General features: G+C 41.5%; 1 protein-coding gene across 10 annotated transcripts in view; it reads right to left on the bottom strand.

The window, feature by feature from the left end:
- The window catches only part of frmd4a (FERM domain containing 4A), a 166745-nt gene that overhangs the window by 6915 nt on the left and 139014 nt on the right, over nt 1–20816 (bottom strand). For 9 of the 10 annotated variants that reach the window (XR_011924504.1, XM_072434670.1, XM_072434673.1 and 6 more), the window contains exons 7-21: nt 18617–18639; nt 15728–15811; nt 15360–15425; nt 15196–15253; nt 14857–14943; nt 9576–9652; nt 6722–6863; nt 6487–6628; nt 5260–5393; nt 4700–4822; nt 2677–2908; nt 2255–2311; nt 1521–1758; nt 795–953; nt 203–529 (exon numbers count right to left, since the gene is read on the bottom strand). Coding sequence is in view for 9 of the 10 variants with exons in the window: in XM_072434670.1 (XP_072290771.1) it covers nt 203–529; nt 795–953; nt 1521–1758; nt 2255–2311; nt 2677–2908; nt 4700–4822; nt 5260–5393; nt 6487–6628; nt 6722–6863; nt 9576–9652; nt 14857–14943; nt 15196–15253; nt 15360–15425; nt 15728–15811; nt 18617–18639 (1949 nt within the window). In the remaining variant the exon portion in view is untranslated. The remainder of the gene's footprint in view (nt 1–202; nt 530–794; nt 954–1520; nt 1759–2254; nt 2312–2676; nt 2909–4699; nt 4823–5259; nt 5394–6486; nt 6629–6721; nt 6864–9575; nt 9653–14856; nt 14944–15195; nt 15254–15359; nt 15426–15727; nt 15812–18616; nt 18640–20816) is intronic. The other variant, XM_072434671.1, reaches the window with a different exon arrangement.

Genomic DNA, 20816 nt, shown 5'->3' with positions numbered 1-20816 from the left:
TTGGATCTCCAGGATGAAGGATCATTAACAGTCACACATTTACATGTGTAAAGTTTACTTTTTTAAAATGACTTTTGACGTAACTTGAATTGACTAATATTATTATCAACAATACTTGAGTACAATATTTGGCAGTTCATATTGCAGACATAGACAGACTAACCAAACTTCAATCTGGTTAGAGTATATGTTTGGTCCTGACCTGTGCCGTTGTCTCTGCCTCTGCCGGGCCTTGGATGGTGAGTCCTCTCCCAGGGTGGAGTAGTTGGGGTTTCCTCCGGGCCCCAGAGGGCCAGAGGGGTAGTAGTGCTCGGAGCTGCTCTGGCTGGTGCAGGATGAGCAGTCGTCCAGTGGATCGGAGCCGTTGGAGGTGCGGGGTGGTCCCAAGAAGAAGTCTGGGCTCCCCAGGGTGTGCGGATGGCCCTCACTGTCTGACGTGAGGAGTTTGCCCTGTGACTCCAGGCTGGAGCTGCGGTTTCTAAAGTGCTGAGCGAGGCTGTGCAGACGAGAGGGGCTGATGTCCACAGACCTGGGAAAACACAAGGAAATGACACAAGGCTCTAGCGTAGTAATGAAATATTATTCCTTATAGATTAAATTAGTTGAATGGTATTTATTAATTTCATATTTTTAATTTAGGGTTTTAATGGAAAAAAAGTTGTAAATGCAGTTAATGTCTTTTATATAAATGTTATGTTCTCATTTGCAAGAGTTCATCATATTCCGATGATTCTTGACATGAAATAAACCTGGGCCACCATGGACGCCATCTTGAATGGTGGAGCAGGACTAACCTTGTGGAATGTACATAATGGGGGGTCCGTGTTTTCATGTCGGGGGTGGAGGGGCTGCTGGACCGACAGTTCCAGGTAGGCAGGGCTCTAACAGGGCTATTTTGCAAAGAGCTACTGCCCCCTGCATCTGCATTGCCTGAGCTGGGAAAACGCCTGTGACTGGAACAACACAGGAGGAACACAAAAGGGAAAAAATGAAAGTGATGAGGATGAGTATGGACAACAGAAAACCAAGTGAAAACATGGTCTAGGTGAAAAGTGAATGCATGTTCAGTGGAATATGACCTGGTGTATATGGCACAGGGAAAAGCTTATGGGATGAGTGAATCGAGTGTTTAAATATGAACGAAGACGAAAACAAAATTGTGTTCTTTTACAGTTTAATTGGACTAAAAATGATTCAAAACTATGTTTTTACTGTGAGCAGGCCTACATCTCCACAAACCTGACTTGTACTTTACCTGGAGGAGGCTCCATCTGCTTGTTTCCATGGAAATACTGTTCCTGTAGCTCTATTATTCCACCGTATGACGTAAAACATATCCATATGGAGAATGTTCTAAAGTATGGGTTTAACGTTCTATTTCCATGGAATTATGCCATTGTGACTTTCCCCCTCCACAAAGTTACTGTGCCTTTAACAACACTAATATTTAGAACCATTAGGCTTCTTCTGAAACAGTATTTCTCTCTGTGCCTTGTTGTGTGTTTTGAGCGTAAACCTACCTGGAGTGTGAGGAGCGCTTCTTGATCTTCTCGTAGGGCTCATCTAGGGACGACTCGCTCCACATTTTGGGTTTGATGGGAGACTTGTCGTAGTCGGTGCGAGTGTAGTGCAGGTGCCGGAGCCCGTCCAGGGACTGTGGAGGAGGGGGCCGGCTGTGGGAGGGCGGCCGGGGGGGCAGGCCCTTGTGGGGGGACGCCAGTGGGGAGAAGTTGGGGGTGCCGGTCACTTGAGGATCGTCTGAAAGCAAGAGAAGTACATTACAAGAGTTTGTACATTTATCAGGGTCAAATAAAGCTTTGTTCATAGCTGCTTTAAAGGACAAATATAACTCATTGTTTGTATTGTTAGTCCTTTAAACATGCTCTTGAGTAACTATGCATCTCATGTTTTAGAACAAAATAATGTGTCTTCTAAAACCACACATGACAGTCTCTGAGTCAAGCGTTTCCCATGTCAAGAATTGCATTAGAGCTCCTTGAAATAAACAAATCTCTTTCCTCCGACGTGCTCCTGCAGACACGCGCTTGTAATGAACACGATTTGACGACAGAAATGCTCAGAACAATCTAGGAGCTCTACATATGACGTCACAAAAGTGGGAAAGGTTTTCTGAGGCTCAGAGGGGAGAGGACTTTCTAAACAGGATTCATCAAAGACACATGAATGAAGCTCACATTTGCATAAGATGTGTCCTATTGATGTGATGTTTGATATTGATACAAAAGAATCTTACCATCATCCAGAACAAGTGCATCTGATAACGAACTGTCTTCTGAACCAATATTAGCCTCTGTAAAAGAAAACAGAAAACACAGACATTAAAACAGGTTAAAAGAGCAACTACATAAAGCTAATCCTGGGTGTGGCACAAACTGCACAATATAGAATAAATTATGTTCAATCTTCAATAGGCTCATGTTTTTCATGGTAAGTTTTAATTTTCTGTTTGTAGCTAAGCAGAAACAGAATTTTACCATTTACTATATGTAAAAAATGGGAGAGGAAAAGGCCTAATAGCCCTAATTTAGTATTTTCCTCATCTACATTTCTCCTATCCCATAGAAGCTCTCAACTTGTCGTCTACATCCTCTCAAGATAATCATTTCAGGTCAAAGGTCAGCTCATTGGCTGTAGTACACAGTGCTGTAGCCCTACCCTCGATGATAAGCGAGGCCCTCTGCGTAGGCTTCTTGCCCGAGCGGACCCGGTGCTCGTTGATAGAGTTCTCGATCTCCTGGAGCTTCTTTAGGGCGTTCAGGTAGGACGTCTTTCTCTGCTTCTTCAGCTTCTTACTGCTCACGTGAGGGTCGCTGGCCAAGCGCCGCGCCGCCTCTGTGATCTGAGACTGAATGGCAAACTCCCTCTCCAGGCGCTCCAGCTCCTCCTCCTGACACAAAAGACAGCACAAGGAATGGTAAGTTTTTTTGGTATAATAGTGATATTAAAATTAAAAAGTGATCAATATCAGTTGATGAACAATAATATCTATTTGGGATTGCATTGTTATAAATATAAATATAATGGCAAGGTTACTTTTCCCCCCTTGCAGTTCACAGCAGTGAATACATAAACAAAAGCATTTCAGATGTTTGTAGAGTGTAAAGGGCTAAACAGGTCCAAACAATACAATATTGCTGTCTTTCACAACCAAGTGATTTAGTTTTAATTTTGGTAAATTTCAGTCTTACATAAAGGAATTACTTTTTTATGACTTACAAACTGTTACCACAGGTCCAAACCTATTAATCAAATCATTTGAGAGGTTTATTATTCAAAATCCCCCAAAAAGCTAGTTTAGGAGACGCGCTGTGACTTTCCCATGTCCTAACACATACACACGCACGCGCGCGCGCACGCACGCACGCACACAGACACACACACACACACACACACACACACACAGACACACACACACACACACACACACACACACAGCTGCCAGAGTAAACACGCTGAGGAAGTCATTTATATGCCTGCTGGCCAGTTCTCACTATTGAACACTACTGAACCTGTGATGATACAAATATTAAACATAAAACAGGTCAAAACATGTGTATATTATTGATTTTGAACTATAAGCATTCCAACTTGAAGCTAGCCGTTTTCTTTTTAGCTTTGGAATAACTTAAATTTGTCTTTAGTTCGCTTTCTATCAGAGAAAGTCATGATGCACTGGGGTTGGTACTCTCTGGAATCTCTCCCACTAAACCTTTCCCAGCCTGTTGGTTTGAGAGCAGTTCCTGTGTTTTACTATGTGGTGGTCTTTGGGGGCAGCAGACTGGGGGTGTTCGTCTTTCTGCTTACACTGCAGTTTGTTTGGCGTTAAATTGTCTTGTGGATTGTGTTAAACCTCAGTCTCACACATGTGCACAGCCGCTATCACCACTTCCTGCTGGCACCGTGTGCAGCTCTATATTTAGGTGCTCTGCCTTTCAAAATAAAGTCTGCTGGTACAATAGAGTAGGGAAAGAAAAGTGAAATGTTGGGTGGATTTTGTGGATTAAAACAGGACAGGACTATGTTTAAACTAGGGTTAAACCAAGTCGAAAACAACTACTCAACCAAAGAAGACAGCAATGTGGACAAAATGTAACTTCCAACAGGTAAAAATGTCTGTATAAAGTTTAAATTCATACTGTGGAACATTTCAGGCAAAGCGACAACATGAGACAATCAGAACATTAAAGGAATAATAGAGGATTTTTGGCGAGCAATCAGAGTCTCATTTCCTGGTGGCGTGGACAGCCGAGTAGTTCTCCCACATGTCAATCATTCCCTGCGTGTTACTGCACACCTGCAGCCTCGCTCCCAGGTTAGCAGCACGTTTCCCTGGCTGGGCATGCGTGGTTGATATGCTGGTGTGTGTTTAGCATGTTTCTTCAGTGTACAGTACAAAATAATGACAGAGAAAGACTGTGTTTGAGCTCAGAAGAGTCGGAAATCTGCGGAGACGAGAGATGCGATGCGATCAGTCGCGCTAATAAACAAACACACGTGTAGCAGCGGGGCTGTTGTGTGCTTCCGCACAAGGTTTGATGGGAGGCGGCCTCATGGAAACAACAGGAGGGCGGGGGGTGAGTGCGCGCATTTTAAAAAGAAGGGACTAACAGTTGCTTGAGTTCTCAAATCAGGGAAAAATCTTCCATTATTCCTTTAATCCCAGAGTCGCACGGCTCACCTCTCCTTTGGGAGGAATCTTCTGCTCGTCCAGTTTGAAGGCCGTCCCGATCTTGCGTCGGATCGTCGGGGGCTCCTCTCCAGGGTCCAGAGGGTACTCTTTAGGAAGCTTCCCTGTCAGCTCCTGCAAGCACACCAGAGCACCCAAGTCAAGAAAAGTCAAACAAAGACAGCAAATACTTCAGAATATGTCCAAATCTGTCAAAATGTTTCATTTTATTTTATTTTATTATGTTTGTTCAAATTGTTTTAAGTTGTTATTGTGGCATACTGAGTTTACAGTTATGTATTTCATTTCATAAAATTTTATAAATACAGTAATTCAATGTGTTTATTTTAGGCAGATGTGTGTATGGAAATGGAATAATGAGTCCTACTGAGATGCTAAATTCAAAAAGCCGTCTGCATCTATTCCGATTATAAATTATATGGTACATCCAAACAGTTAATCTTCCTTTTTTTAAACTTTCCCTTGTGCTGACCATCATTTTTTTTAACTTGTTCTTGAGTAATATTGTATACTCTTATGTGTCTACTCTGCCCACAAAACATTCGACTTACCGCCTCCTTGATGCAGATGTTCTTGAGTTCCTCTATCCTCTGCTTGAGTGTCTCCTCGAGGGCCTCCTGCCGGGCCCTCAGAGCGGCCAGCATGTCCTTCTTAGCCGTCTGCGAGCTGTCCGACTCCTGGGAGCCTGAGACAAACGGAGGAGAATAAGTGACACGAGTCAGGGTCCAGTGTGTTCGGGTCTGAGAGTGTGCACAGGATGTTTACAGGGAAGTGCATGGGCCGTCCAGATAAGGAGTGTACATGTGAGGGCCAGTTTTGTAAGGGCTGGTTTAGGACAAAGTGAGTGACACTCGTTCCCCAAGGACCCGCAACTGAGACTGTTACGTTTGTGACAGTTGTGAAGAGGAAAACACACTCCCTCTTACATATTCTCCTGTCTGTAGGTCTGTATTGTTCTGTTACACAAAATAGATCTGACCATAAGAAAGATTAAACCAAGGCTAGAAAAAGAACAAACAAAACAAAAGCAAAACATCTTAAACTCTTAAAAGAATATGTTCTTAATGTTTTGTCGTAATATAAAGTAATATAAATAAATACAAATTCTTACTTACTGCACCCAATTTACTTAAGCTAAATGAAATGGTATTCTGGCCTCATGACCGTTAAATGAGAAACACTGACCACTGTGACAGATGTGTAAAAACATAAATAAAAGTGATTTGATAGAGCCTACAGTTAAAGTAAAATGACTTTTTGGTTTTCATCTCTTTTTACTTCATTAAGCCCATTGGAACAGTTCACACAGCCGTCACATTCTCCTCCTGTACTTCACATTGAAATCTCAGACGCTTTGTTATTTTTTCAGATAAGAATTGTTTAAAGGCCAGTGAGTAATACACAGACCTTTGACCTTTTCATTCCTCCACTGGCTAAATTTAGAGGCTGGTCTGGTGTGGGAGGCTGCGCAGGGGCTAGTGATGGACAAGACACTAAAGTGCGATTCAACATTTAGACTTTATAAATCAATAGCTGTGGCTTTTATTCAACATGAAAATCAACTGTTGAAATTACATCACTTTAAAACTCTTATTTTGAATTTTGAAAGTTTCATGTCAAGCCGTTTCAGACTATTTCCGATACAGATTTCTGCTTTTACCAACAATATGAGGTGACAGTGGAGCAGCGGATTGATTATTTGACCACACACCAGAAGCTATCCAGTTCACATTTCACCGGAGCACATGTGGCCGTTGTGTCCCTGTGCACGTCCTCACCTGAGGACAGCAGGCTTCCACTGCTGCCGCTGATGATCTTGCCTTTGCTGCCCATGTTGGCTAGTTTGGACGTCTTCAGAGTTCCGGTTTCTGTCAGGTCTATGGCGATTTCACTCAAACTGCGCGCGGCGTGGATTTTAGACTGTGGAACATTTTTCAAATCAGATTATATGACAATTGGCCATGTGTTTTAGCAAGTGGTCAAGAATGACAAATGGCGTTTTCCCACACTGACCTTGCTCTGCTTGCGGTCCAGGTAGAACTGGTGCTGGCTGATGGCCATGGCCCAGATGGACTTGATGAGGGCGGGGCAGGCGTACCACGTGTGCACCGCGATACCACTGTGGCCAAACGTCCTGCGGGTCACCGATGCACGGCTGAGGGCACAAAACACATGAGTACGAACATAAGTACAGCTATGCATTTAACACAAGTTTATTCTGCAGGACTGGACATTATTTGTGTCAGTTTTTTGCTTTTGAAACAGACTCGACTTATTGCAGAAGCTCAACAGTGATCGCCCAACACAAAGTTTCGGATGTAAATTTCCCATTGAATTAAACATTTGTTGAACGTGGTAACTAATGAGCATAAGACACATCATTGTTAAACTTAAAATGTATCTTATTCTCTGCAAAGCAGGAGTGAGAGTGCTCTGTAAGCATGCTAATGTTTGTGAGCTTTACTGCGACAGTAAAATCTGATTGCTTATAAACTCACTGTGGTGAATTATTACGATGCTGGGAATGAATTAAGAAAGTGAATACATTTGGACCAGTGCAAACTGTTTCAAATAAACCAGTTCTGTTTTCCTTGTAACAATCAGGTACAGAGTTTATGGCCAAAATTAATGGGACATTTACTTCCAGAACCTCAATGGGCTTCAAAGTGGGCGGGACTAGAGTTCCATATTCAATCATGGTACAGTGCATTTCAAACAACAGCCTACAGAATGGCTAAGTAAAAGCATATCTTGTTTCTAGTAGCTCTTGTCCATCTGGCAACATCAGCCAATCACGAGCTGCTTAATTGGCCTTTAAACCAGAGTTTCTCAAATGCTTTCTGGCGCGCTCCCCTTGGGAGTATTCACACCCCCACAGCCTCTGGGACAGCACAGAATTGGCGCTTCACTGATGTGAATGCAACATTTAAAGAAGAAGACGCACCCACGTTACTTCTTGTCAAAGTGGATCAGTTTTACCACTGCGGGTCCATGACCATCACACACAGACTGCGTTCTGCGCAGTGCTGACTCGTACCACTGCGTTTTAAGTGTCATTGTCTTCAAAGCCAATGGGATCAAAGCGGAAAGGAATCGAGTACACACACATTATTTACGCATATACTTTATATCGTCACATGACAGTAGCAGAGCAAGTTCAAAAGTTAGATTCAAAATGGGGCTTGGTGTGGCGTCCAGTCGAATTGAGAAAACCTGAACTGATGGTTAAATTTGTTTTTATTTTTTCCATTCTGTGTCATTCAACCAACGTCAGAGCCAGGCAATTAGCATTAGCATCGCTGTTTTCCATCCATCCATCCATTTGTAAAATAAACGATAGGAGAGACATAGGAGAGACATAGGAGAGACAGAGGAGGGACAGAGGAGGGACAGAGGAGGGACAGAGGAGGGACAGAGGAGAGACATAGGAGGGACAGAGGAGGGACAGAGGAGGGACAGAGGAGAGACATAGGAGGGACAGAGGAGGGACAGAGGAGGGACAGAGGAGGGACAGAGGAGGGACAGAGGAGGGACAGAGGAGGGACAGAGGAGGGACAGAGGAGAGACATAGGAGGGACAGAGGAGGGACAGAGGAGGGACAGAGGAGGAGGGACAAAGGAAGGACAAAGGAGGGACAGAGGAGCCCAGCAGCATAATCATTAGCCTCCTCAGCCTCTCCATCAGTGTTTAGGTTAAACTGACCTTTTTGAGGTCATATGCCAAAAAAACTGACCAATTACAAGTCTTCATCATTTTGTAACTGCATTTTTAACTAGCCCTGTTGAGCTCTTCACTTCACCACTTTGTACATGAAACAACTGCTCAGGCTCTGCTTTACACTCGCCACACACGAAGTTCTCATTGTTTACATCTGTCGCTGTAGCAACCATCCCGCTAACAGGATGACAGGTTCCTTTGGAGAAAACACTGCTGCGCTCGGCTTTGTCCCACCTCCTCTTTTGTCCTACAGAATAGCACTGACGTATGGCTCTGGCTAAAACAACATGAGACAAGTCAATGATCCATATATCCTCCTGTGGTCAGAGTTACATGTACTTCTGGAGCTTGTATATTTTAGGCTACAAAAACTGCTCTGGGACAGCCTGATTATACCACTGGAGAGGCACGTTTTCTTCATTTGTTCAGTTCATCTTTTTATCTTTTCATAAGTATGCAGATCAACATTAATGTAGCCAGGACTCTTTAGAAAATAACTTGATTGAATGCGAGGTTAAATCATTAATTAATGCAATGACATAACCAGTAGAGTAGTCTACATTTGACAAAGATTACAAAAGACTTCGCCGTCCCTTTCCCTCACATTGGAGGAATTGTACAGATACAGCAGCAAAGTACACACCAGCACAGAGTAGGAATGCCAAGTATCAAAAATAATAAAGATAAACATTCAACAAAGCCACGTTAAATACATGAAATGTGCTTAACATAGATATCAAAATCTACAAACGTACACCATAGCCTGTATCTAAGGTTAATATACAGTTCTATAAATGTTACAATTACTGTGTCAACACCAAGGAAAAGGCTTGATAGCAATTTCGAGAACACAAAGATTAGACAATGTACTTTTCAACTACAAATGATAGTAGTTTTCTTATTGAATTTGACTTTGGTATTGATTATTTGGCTACTGTAATTGCAACACCAGCAGTTCTTGAACAGGATTAATGTATAAGAGCAGTGATTCTCAAGCCTTCAAACCATGTACCACTAGAGTAAAATTACACCTTCAACGCCGCAGCTCATAAACAATGTCAAAGTAAAGCTGGACTAAACCAGAACTAAAGACCCAAGCATACACAGGCTGTAGATTCATGCATATAATTGTGATGAAGTGTGAACGTACCTCCTGGGGTCATGAACTTCCACCGAGAACTTCTTTTCTCTGAAGTAGAGGTTCTCCAGCTGTCGCCATTGGAACACCTGAGGGACACACGAGTCTTTAAGTCTGCAGGACACTTCCAATCAAGCGTCGGCTTCGTTCCACTATTTGCTTTCCAAGTAAACGTTTTCAGATGAGCGAACAGAAAAGATGGAATTTCTCTGATTTTATGGGTGTCTTTTCAACCGTCCGTTTCACAAAATGTAATAAATCCCAAAGCGCTAGAGCGAGCAAAGTTTCCCCTCCCGATGTAGCAAGCCAGATCAAATCCACACAGGCTAAAAGGAAAAGTTGAGAGCTGGCGTTGGGTGTTGACCATCTGTGTCCATGTGTGTGTAAAAGTTTGACTGGGGGGAGAGAGAGGAGAATGTGGAGGTGAGGGGAGGGAGGGGAGGGAGGGAGGAGAGGCCTACCCAGTGACCCCTCCTCTTTCCTGGGGGGACATGCTTCCTGCCCGGGCTGCTGTAGTTTGGAGGTGTGGGTGTAGGAAGGGTCAAGGAGGAGGTTTTTTATTTTTTTTATTGGGTGAGCTATTTGAAGTGCGCTTGAGTTGCATTCTGGGACTTGGACATAGAATGGTGTACGATTCTGACTGTATGATTTAGCAGGATATACATATGCAGTAAGTAAGCACAGCAATGTCTTCCATACATATCAATGAAGTTCTAATTAACATTCTCTTGTTGCATTGCTGAGCTTGTAAAGAAATATGATATTGTCTTGAACCTTTACTTTGGCATCTCAAGTCATAGAACTGAAAATAATGTATGACTGAAAGTATACATTACTCTATAACTGTAAGGTATTCCATCACCAGGAATTGAGTTGCAACTCCATCTACTGGTTGCAGAGGGAATTACAAAGGGTAAAAACAAAAGCTAGCTTTCCCCTGACATGCTAACATAGTCAGGTAGTTGTAATGAACGGGATTTCAGGCAGAAATGCTCAGAATCTGGTGATAATTTATGGACTTAGAAAACAGCGCAGAAGAAGTTTCTGAACAGGATCCATTAAAAAAAAATAAAAAATCATAACAACAGATTACATAACACTGGCATGAAAGAAGCTAAATACATTGCCAGGTATGTTTTTATTGAAGGAACAATGTTAAAACATGGTTAAAAGCTTGAGGAAGTCATTATTATGTGTCCTTTAAAACAGTATATATCTGTAGAAAATGTGTTAAACTTACAATTTCAACAAGAATGTTTGGTATAAATATTTGACATCTGCTAGCAACAAGTATGTTGTTTTGAAATAAAGAACAGGTCCAGTAAATGCACATCAAAATGGCGCATATTATGTCTTTTAGATATATTCAAGCCAATATCTGAATGGTTAAATAACAACAGAGAAACTATTTGACCAATGTGTCCTTCAGTCTGTAAGTGTTCATATTACCCAGCTCATATTACTGGAATGGAATGACCAGTATTTTAGTATGTTACTATTGTACCATGCCCAGCCTATGCATTCTATCTAAAAATGGAGTAAGTGCTGTTTCCAACATATCAGCTGGAGAGAACTAAAAATACTGCTAGTACATGTGACAAGTCAAGACAAATGAGAGGTCTGCGCCATCAAAGCTGCAGCCGTCGCGTATATTTTCTCAATGGGGTGTGAAATACTAATGTAGCGTGGTGCTAAAAATATCAAGCGGGCTAGATAAGGAGCAGGAGATTATAAAGCTGATTGTGGTTAACTACATTCAGGCACGGGACCACTACAGCTGTCCACCTGCAAGTGATAACCTACTTAAACCTACTTAAATCTACTTAGACCGACACACGAAGTGAAAACTCAACCATAGAATAAAAGGGAAATAGAGCATATATAAAAAGTATAAACTGTAAAATTAAAGGTGCTTTTGTTGACATTATAGACCCCAAATAGTGCATCTAAAAGGTCACATGTGATGCAGACAGAAGGTGGGAGGGCTCCTGGGGATTGTGGTAAGAATAAAACACTAAATCATTCAAAGAGCTTTATTTGTCTTATTATTATTGTTTCAACTGTTGGGTGGAGGCCTACACTGGCCCAGTCACGGAGCTGAGCGAGTGGGACTTCCTGTTGTTTGTGTTCCAATGAGTATTTAGGGGGCAGTCATGGAAAAATTATAAAACAATGACATATGGTGGCTTACATTTATTTTTGAACAATATACTTTCACATATATTGCAAAATTATCCAAAAGATTCCAATTGGTTAAGGCTATGAATCTAAATATAGTATTATCATTATGCTAAGAAAGGATTTACTAAAACAAAAGTCCTTTTTTAGCTGTAATTTTCCTTGCATTGTTGGCATTGTTTGGTGTAGATTCTGTAAAGTTTTCATTTTTGACACAGTTTGACAACTAAAGCCATTATACCTGAACTTTCTGTGTCAAAAAGTATAATATAATATACTGTTCACAATCAAGGTTGGGCTGAAATGTCCAACAGGGACCGAAATTTGTTGCCAAAACAATGTAATAAAGTAAGGAAAAGCGCCATTGACCCGATACGCTGCTGTGTGTGTCACTGAATATAATTAGGTTTAGTATTTAGCAATTTAATATCTCCATTGATTTTATTTTTCCCATATTGAGTTTTCAATTAACGTAGAATGCTACATGTTTGTACTGAAGGACTTGAAGGACTTATGACTTAATTTAAGCAGTAGTTCACTTGCTAATGTACATAAAACGCACAGTTCCTGGTTTAAATTGCTTGTGTAAGTTGAGTGTTTATGTCTGTTCAGAAGAAAATAACCTCATCAAATGGGATTACTTACACATGCACGTATGGAACCAAAAAACATCCTAGGTATGACTTCAAAGTGTTAACAAAGTCCATTTGGAATAATATGTCTACTTCAAGTTAGTCAGTCAACAACATAATCCCTGAAAACTGAAAGCAAAGCCACTAACAAGGCATTAAAATCACGTGTGGCTTCCCTGTAAAGCTGGAACCACAAACGAGCGTGTGGTCAGGCAGAGGGAGAGGTATTTTAACACTACGGCTGAGTGAGGAGGAGGTGATGTGGACTGCATTTAGAACAGACTCCAACTCATTTAATACACTACTTACAAATGTGACACACCTAACTACTACGGCCACCCAACAACAGTATCAGAAATGAGTTAATAGTGAAGTAGGAGTGAAAAAGTCATCGTGGAAACAATGAAGTCTTGGCTGAAATATATGGACATATCATCAGATTGTAAGTCAAAGTGAGTCATAAATAGAGTCGGCAATCACAGTCGAGTCTTAATGGAGGATGTTGACATGGCGTTAAAGTAAAGAGATTGTCCTTTACAGCTCTTTCACCCTTCTCCATGTCTTTGTATCTGTATTCAGTACAATATATAACACCTAAAGTCCGTGTTTGTGGTGTCGTTGTTGAATGGTGGGGCAGCTCTTCTACACTAAAATGAATACATTACTTTGTCAAAGGCAAAAGCATTTCACCAGGATGACAAACTTGCAAACTGGTCCAAGATGTCTGATATTAACATTTTGCCTCTACCTTAATGACTAACAGAGATGACAAAATGATGACTCACACTGACGAGACCCCTGACTCGTGCTTTAATCTACAAAGTGTCTTCCTCTGCTTTGTGACTAACAGGACACTGGGTGATTACTGTGAGGTGAGCGGAGAAAACTGGCCTTGTCTTCATATTTACATACAGTGTTTAGCGTGTGAGGAAGACGTGAGCGAGGAACAGGGGGATTAGAGCGAATACAACCAGAATAATGACACACATGCTTGTGTCACTAGTGTTAAAGTAGCAGCAACATCTTAATTGTACTGTGAATAAAGTTACACAATTATACAGCAAATAGTTATCTTTCTCCTCAAATACACATTTATCCAAGTGATTGAAGTGTCCTGCCAAAGAGTACGACAGAAGTGTGCATTCATTTATTAGTAAAAAGGCTGGATAAACTCACAATGACAGACAAATCTCATGATGACTGACTCCTTTCTGCTGCTGTGAAGATAAATCCTTTAAGTCCCTCCAAAATAATTAGTCATTCAAATTTGGTCAACCAAGACAATTCAAGACAATCAACTAAACGACTAAAGGTCTACAGCCCTACTAACTTTTTGACACATTTTCAGTGTCAGAAACTAATGTGCTAAACTAGAGCACATATATCCAGTAATAAAAGTTTAAAAAGTTAAATGCAAACGTGACCAAGAAGCTAGAATTGGACATAAGTCTCCTTAAATATGGATCATACAGAACCACATGACCTTGTACTAGAAAGAGACATTCTGGTAAGCATTCCACTCGTACAGTGTCACTCTGGGGACAGTGGTTACAAACAGGAAGTCTGCGGCCCGACAGGAAGTGAGTATCAGGAAGTAGAGTTTAAAGAGCAGACTGCGTGATTTTACTGGCAGTGCAGTTACGGACGGACGTGCATGTTTAAAAGGATGGAGTCTATAAACACTCTTTAAGACGGGGCCAAATGCCACGAAGCACAACTTAACACACAGCCAGAGGTCAGGGGTCAAGGGAGACGACCTTTAGGGCGCATGGACTGGAAGGGTGAGGTTTACACAAAAGCCACCAGGACACGTCACATTCCAATACAAAGACACCTGCACAGAGACTGACCTGTTTACAAGGAACGCCACCTCACATTCCCTTTCTCTTACTGTGTACTTTTTAGGCTGATACTTGTGCATACCGACACAAATGGTATTTCACATGTGTTCAAAAAAACTCATCTTGGAATAATGTATGAAAAACATGTTACTTTTTAAGCACTCTACTGGCCATAGTGAGCATTAAAACATTTTGAAATAAAGATTTATCAGCATGACTATGGTCTATGACACCGGCAAACATGTCGTAATGCAACAATCATTGTCGATGATATATCTCAATAATTTTTGCGGGGATTATCTTGATAACAATATTCAGACAATATTTGAACAAAAGAACAAGAATGTGCTAAAATGTGACACACAAAACGTTATTGGACCATAAAAGTACAGAAATATCACTTAATACCCTTGTTTAGGAGATTATACTTTGATGATTCTGTCTCTTTTTAGGTCATACACTCAAATATATTATAAATTTAGCATATCTCCAAAACAATGAATGCCATATTATCAATTTTTCGATATATTGCCCACCTCTACTTTCCAACACTGTTTATAAGCGCACATTTTAAGAACAGGTAAATCTTTTAACTATGAAGCATTAAATGAATGAGACTCCAGACTGAGAGCAGATTCTTACCTTTCTCGGTTTGACTTTGTCCTGATAGTCATACTGGAAGATGCCCTTATAGCTCAAGCCCAGCCACCACGGGATGCCCTGCTTGTCCTGAATCAACCACAAAACAAATACTCAAATATAACTGCAAGAAATATTGCCACAAAGAATGACTTTGATTACAATGTGGCATTTGTATGTGACTTGTATTGCTTAAACATAACGTCTCAGTTTAACACCAGCTTTATATTCATTTTGTATCAGCTGAAATCGATTTGTATAGTGTAATCCTTCTTAAAAACCCAATAATAACAGACAAATCCAGAGTACAGGAGAAGTAAAAGAAACAGTTATAAACCGTACCTTTACAGCGTAGTAATGTACTCCATATGTGGGCAGAGACTCCACGATGCTCATGTAACTGTGAGGCGCACACACACACACACACACACACACACACACACACACACACACATGTAAGTAATGGGACCAAAGCTTTCCCATGGTTATATCACATACACACTTACTTTACTATGGCCTGGCCTCTGGACTGACCATTCAGCTTCTTATAATGCTCGATGACCCGGTCCTCACTGTAGAGAAAAAGGAATACATACACGTGAATGATGGACGTGAGATTCATTCATTTTTACCTTTTTTAAACTTATCGGATGGTTCAAAAACGATTTCAAGCTAAATGATAAGTCTATAGTTAATTAGCCTTGAGCAAGCTTTCAAAACTTCAGAAAGTACATTAAGCTTTATACTGGTGAGATATTAGACAGTTCACCCTGTGTATTATTAGTATTTATTAGTATTTTAAAATCCATGGCAAACAAAAGAGTCACTTTTCCTAGGCTTGGTGGTGTTTGTGTGTGTTTCTTTCTGTCTTTACCAGTATGCCAGAGAGGGGTGCTCCTTCAGGGCCTGGGTGGGCAGCGCGGGCAGCTTTTTCAGGTCCGCCCGTGTTGCATCATTACTGGGAACGACAAACCGCAAGACATGCTCACATTCACGAGTGCAAAAACAGAGCCCACTTCTCTGCTGTAGGTGAATGAGCTGGAACAGTCAGTGTGCGTCATGTCAAAATAGACAGAGGACTGTTATTTAACACAAAAGCTCTGGGCTGAGAGGGGGAAATAAACGGGCAAGAGGAGAAGAAAATAAGAACGTTTGTAGCTCTCAGAAAGGTCTAATGTTTACACTTCAATATGGAAACAGTACTCGTAAATCATCACTACAACAACAACAACAACTACAAGTATTACTGCTAGTACTACTGTAGTCAGCATTTTCCCAAATAACCTGTCCCAAAACTATATTACTATGAGTTATAGTAATACTACTGGCACTGCTCACTACTATAACTGCAACTAAAAGTTGCAAATGTGTATTGCCAAAAGGAAGTCTCATTTCTGCAAATTCATGTTACTAATATGGGTTCCTACTTAAATGCAGAGTGTCCCGTTAACTTGGGGTGAAAGACAAAGCACGGGATCAATCTTAATCCTTTTGAATCCCATTCCTATGGTAACCGTCCTTCATGTTTAAGCTATGTTCAATCAAATTTACTCTTGGAATATGAACTGTTTTCCTGATTAATACATGCTCAAAGTTCTTGAAGATAGAAAAAGTCTGACTTCAAATGTAAAATGACCAACGTTGATGATACTAAGCTAAAACAATGACTTTTGTTTCTCGTTCTCAGATTAAACTCCACAAAATAGTCAACATTTAAATTGACATTACTACATTTAACCTGAGCACTACTTTAGGCCAAGGTAGACAGGACACATACATACACATTTTAAAAAGTTCAACAAATTGAATGGAGGATGTGCCAAATCAGGGGACGCCCCAATTTTTGAGAAAGAAAATGATAACTATAAATATGACCAGAGAGTTGAAATTCACGGTGTAAATTGTAAATTGTTGATTTACGGAAAACAATGATGAACTTGCCGTATAAAACACAGCCGCACGACTTTTCAATGTATTTTTCATCATAAAATTGGACATTTTTAATGCTTCCTGGATCCATCCACTTTCCATAGTTGTTCACTTCAGGATGCATTCAAGAGCACACAGGGCAAATCTATGGTCGATTATTGTTGTATTTTGGGGTAAAGGAAGTCGGGGGAAGGGAAGAAGGAATGTCTTATGGTAGTGTCACATTCCTGGTCCGGGCAGGATATGTGCTGCTTTCACTGGAGGAAATGAGCTCAGAGGTGCCGCAGCAGTGTGTTATCAGGCCACAGGACAATGGGAAGGGCCACGCGGGAACAGGCTACGCACTGGACTGGACTAAAGTACACTGGGAGCTTTGTCTTGAGTTAGAGTGGAAGTAATGCAAAGATTAAGACGGGATGTAGCTGTAGCATGAGGCAATGTGAACTTTAATAAATCTAGATAAGTATAATTAGTGTAAAAAGTGCTGATTATATGTTGTTCATGACGATGTTATGTCAAATGAACAGAAATGTGGGGCAGCAGTAGCTCAGTGGTGCTCGTCTTCTGATCCAATGAATCCTGCTCTCTCCTGGTCGAGTGCTCAGATCCATTACATCCACATGTATATATATATATATATATATATATATATATATATATATATATATATATATATATATATATATATATATATATATATATATATATATATATATATATATATATATATATATATACAGTTCATTCACATTAGTCTGATCCTTAAACCTCAACTAATACATTTGAAGATGCATTTTAACACAATTCTGTTGAATTAATAAGCAAGACTAAATTAGAGCAAAACCAGGATGAAAGCAAGACCAAACCAGATCTTCACCAGGGACTAAAACAGGACTAAACCAGGGACTAAATTAGGACTAAAACAGGGACTAAATCAGGACTAAAACAGAACTAAACCAGGGACTAAATTAGGACTAAACCAGGGACTAAATCAGGACTAAACCAGGGACTAAAAGAGGGACTAAAACAGGACTAAACCAGGGACTAAATCAGGACTAAACCAGGGACTAAATCAGGACTAAACCAGGGACTAAAAGAGGGACTAAATCAGGACTAAATTAGGACTAAACCAGGGACTAAATTAGGACTAAACCAGGGACTAAAACAGGACTAAACCAGGGACTAAATCAGGACTAAACCAGGGACTAAATCAGGACTAAACCAGGGACTAAAAGAGGGACTAAAACAGGACTAAACCAGGGACTAAATCAGGACTAAACCAGGGACTAAATCAGGACTAAACCAGGGACTAAAAGAGGGACTAAAACAGGACTAAAACAGAACTAAACCAGGGACTAAATTAGGACTAAACCAGGGACTAAATCAGGACTAAACCAGGGACTAAAAGAGGGACTAAAACAGGACTAAACCAGGGACTACAAAATATTTATTAATATCGCCTCGAGAAAAAACTGAAGCAAATAAAATGAAATTTAAATGCATTACAAGGCCAGAGCAATTAGCTGACTGGTGTTTTTAAGAAGGATGCCCTTCCGGATGTACTGTAAGCAAAAATTATATGGCAAAATGCACATGTCTTTTCCTATGACTTTTGTATCCAAACAAATCTTAAAATCCCATCGCTACCGTATTATACTTTACAAAATGAAAAATGAATAGATGATGTGCAAGTAAAAAAATCTTTGCTCTTTGCTGTTAATTCCTTAGAGTACTTAAAAAATGACTTTTCTGAGCGGATGAGATAAATGTTTTTATGACATCCTTGGTGTTATAACTAGTGGAGAACAAAAAGTATTCTAAAATGTGAGTTTACCTGGTGAAATCTCCTTTGGCCTCCTGAAACAAAGCAAAGAAACACATTGAAATCCTCAGATATACAGTCTGGAAGTCAAGGTCAAAATCCCCCCTCACACCACACACACAACACACCACACACACAACACACCACACACACAACACACCACACACACAACACACCACACACACAACACACCACACACACAACACACCACACACACAACACACCACACACACAACACACCACACACACAACACACCACACACACAACACACCACACACACAACACACCACACACACAACACACCACACACACAACACACCACACACACAACACACACACACACAACACACCACACACACACACAACACACCACACACACAACACACCACACACACAACACACCACACACACAACACACACACACACAACACACCACACACACAACACACACACACACAACACACCACACACACACACAACACACCACACACACAACACACCACACACACAACACACCACACACACACACACACACACACAACACACCACACACACAACACACACACACACAACACACCACACACACAACACACCACACACACAACACACCACACACACACACACACACAACACACCACACACACAACACACCACACACACAACACACCACACACACAACACACCACACAAACACACACACACACACACACACACACACACACACAACACACCACACACACAACACACACACACACAACACACCACACACACAACACACCACACACACAACACACCACACACACAACACACCACACACACACACAACACACCACACACACAACACACCACACACACAACACACCACACACACAACACACCACACACACACACACACACACACAACACACCACACACACACACAACACACCACACACACAACACACCACACACACAACACACCACACACACACACACACACACACAACACACACACACACACACAACACACCACACACACAACACACCACACACACACACACACACACACACACACAACACACCACACACACAACACACACACACACAACACACCACACACACAACACACCACACACACAACACACCACACACACAACACACCACACACACAACACACCACACACACAACACACCACACACAACACACCACACACACAACACACCACACACACAACACACCACACACACAACACACACACACACAACACACCACACACACAACACACCACACACACAACACACCACACACACAACACACCACACACACACACACACACACACACAACACACCACACACACAACACACCACACACACAACACACCACACACACAACACACCACACACACAACACACCACACACACAACACACCACACACACAACACACCACACACACACCACACCACACACACAACACACCACACACACAACACACCACACACACAACACACCACACACACAACACACCACACACACAACACACCACACACACACACACACCACACAACACACCACACACACAACACACCACACACACAACACACCACACACACAACACACCACACACACAACACACCACACACACAACACACCACACACACAACACACCACACACACAACACACACACACACACACCACACCACACACACAACACACCACACACACAACACACCACACACACACACACACACAACACACCACACACACAACACACCACACACACAACACACCACACACACAACACACCACACACACAACACACCACACACACAACACACCACACACACAACACACCACACACACAACACACCACACACACACACACACCACACAACACACCACACACACAACACACCACACACACAACACACACACACACAACACACCACACACACAACACACCACACACACAACACACCACACACACAACACACCACACACACACACACACCACACAACACACCACACACACAACACACCACACACACAACACACCACACACACAACACACCACACACACAACACACACACACACACACCACACCACACACACAACACACCACACACACAACACACCACACACACACACACACACACACAACACACCACACACACAACACACCACACACACAACACACCACACACACAACACACCACACACACAACACACCA

This window comes from Eucyclogobius newberryi, unplaced genomic scaffold (assembly GCF_026437365.1).
Source record: "Eucyclogobius newberryi isolate DKJ021-1_F unplaced genomic scaffold, fEucNew1.0.hap1 SCAF_7, whole genome shotgun sequence".
Classification (NCBI taxonomy): Eukaryota; Metazoa; Chordata; class Actinopteri; order Gobiiformes; family Gobiidae; genus Eucyclogobius; species Eucyclogobius newberryi.
Note: the sequence above shows the minus strand (reverse complement) of the source record. Positions and strands in the feature narration are given on the sequence as shown.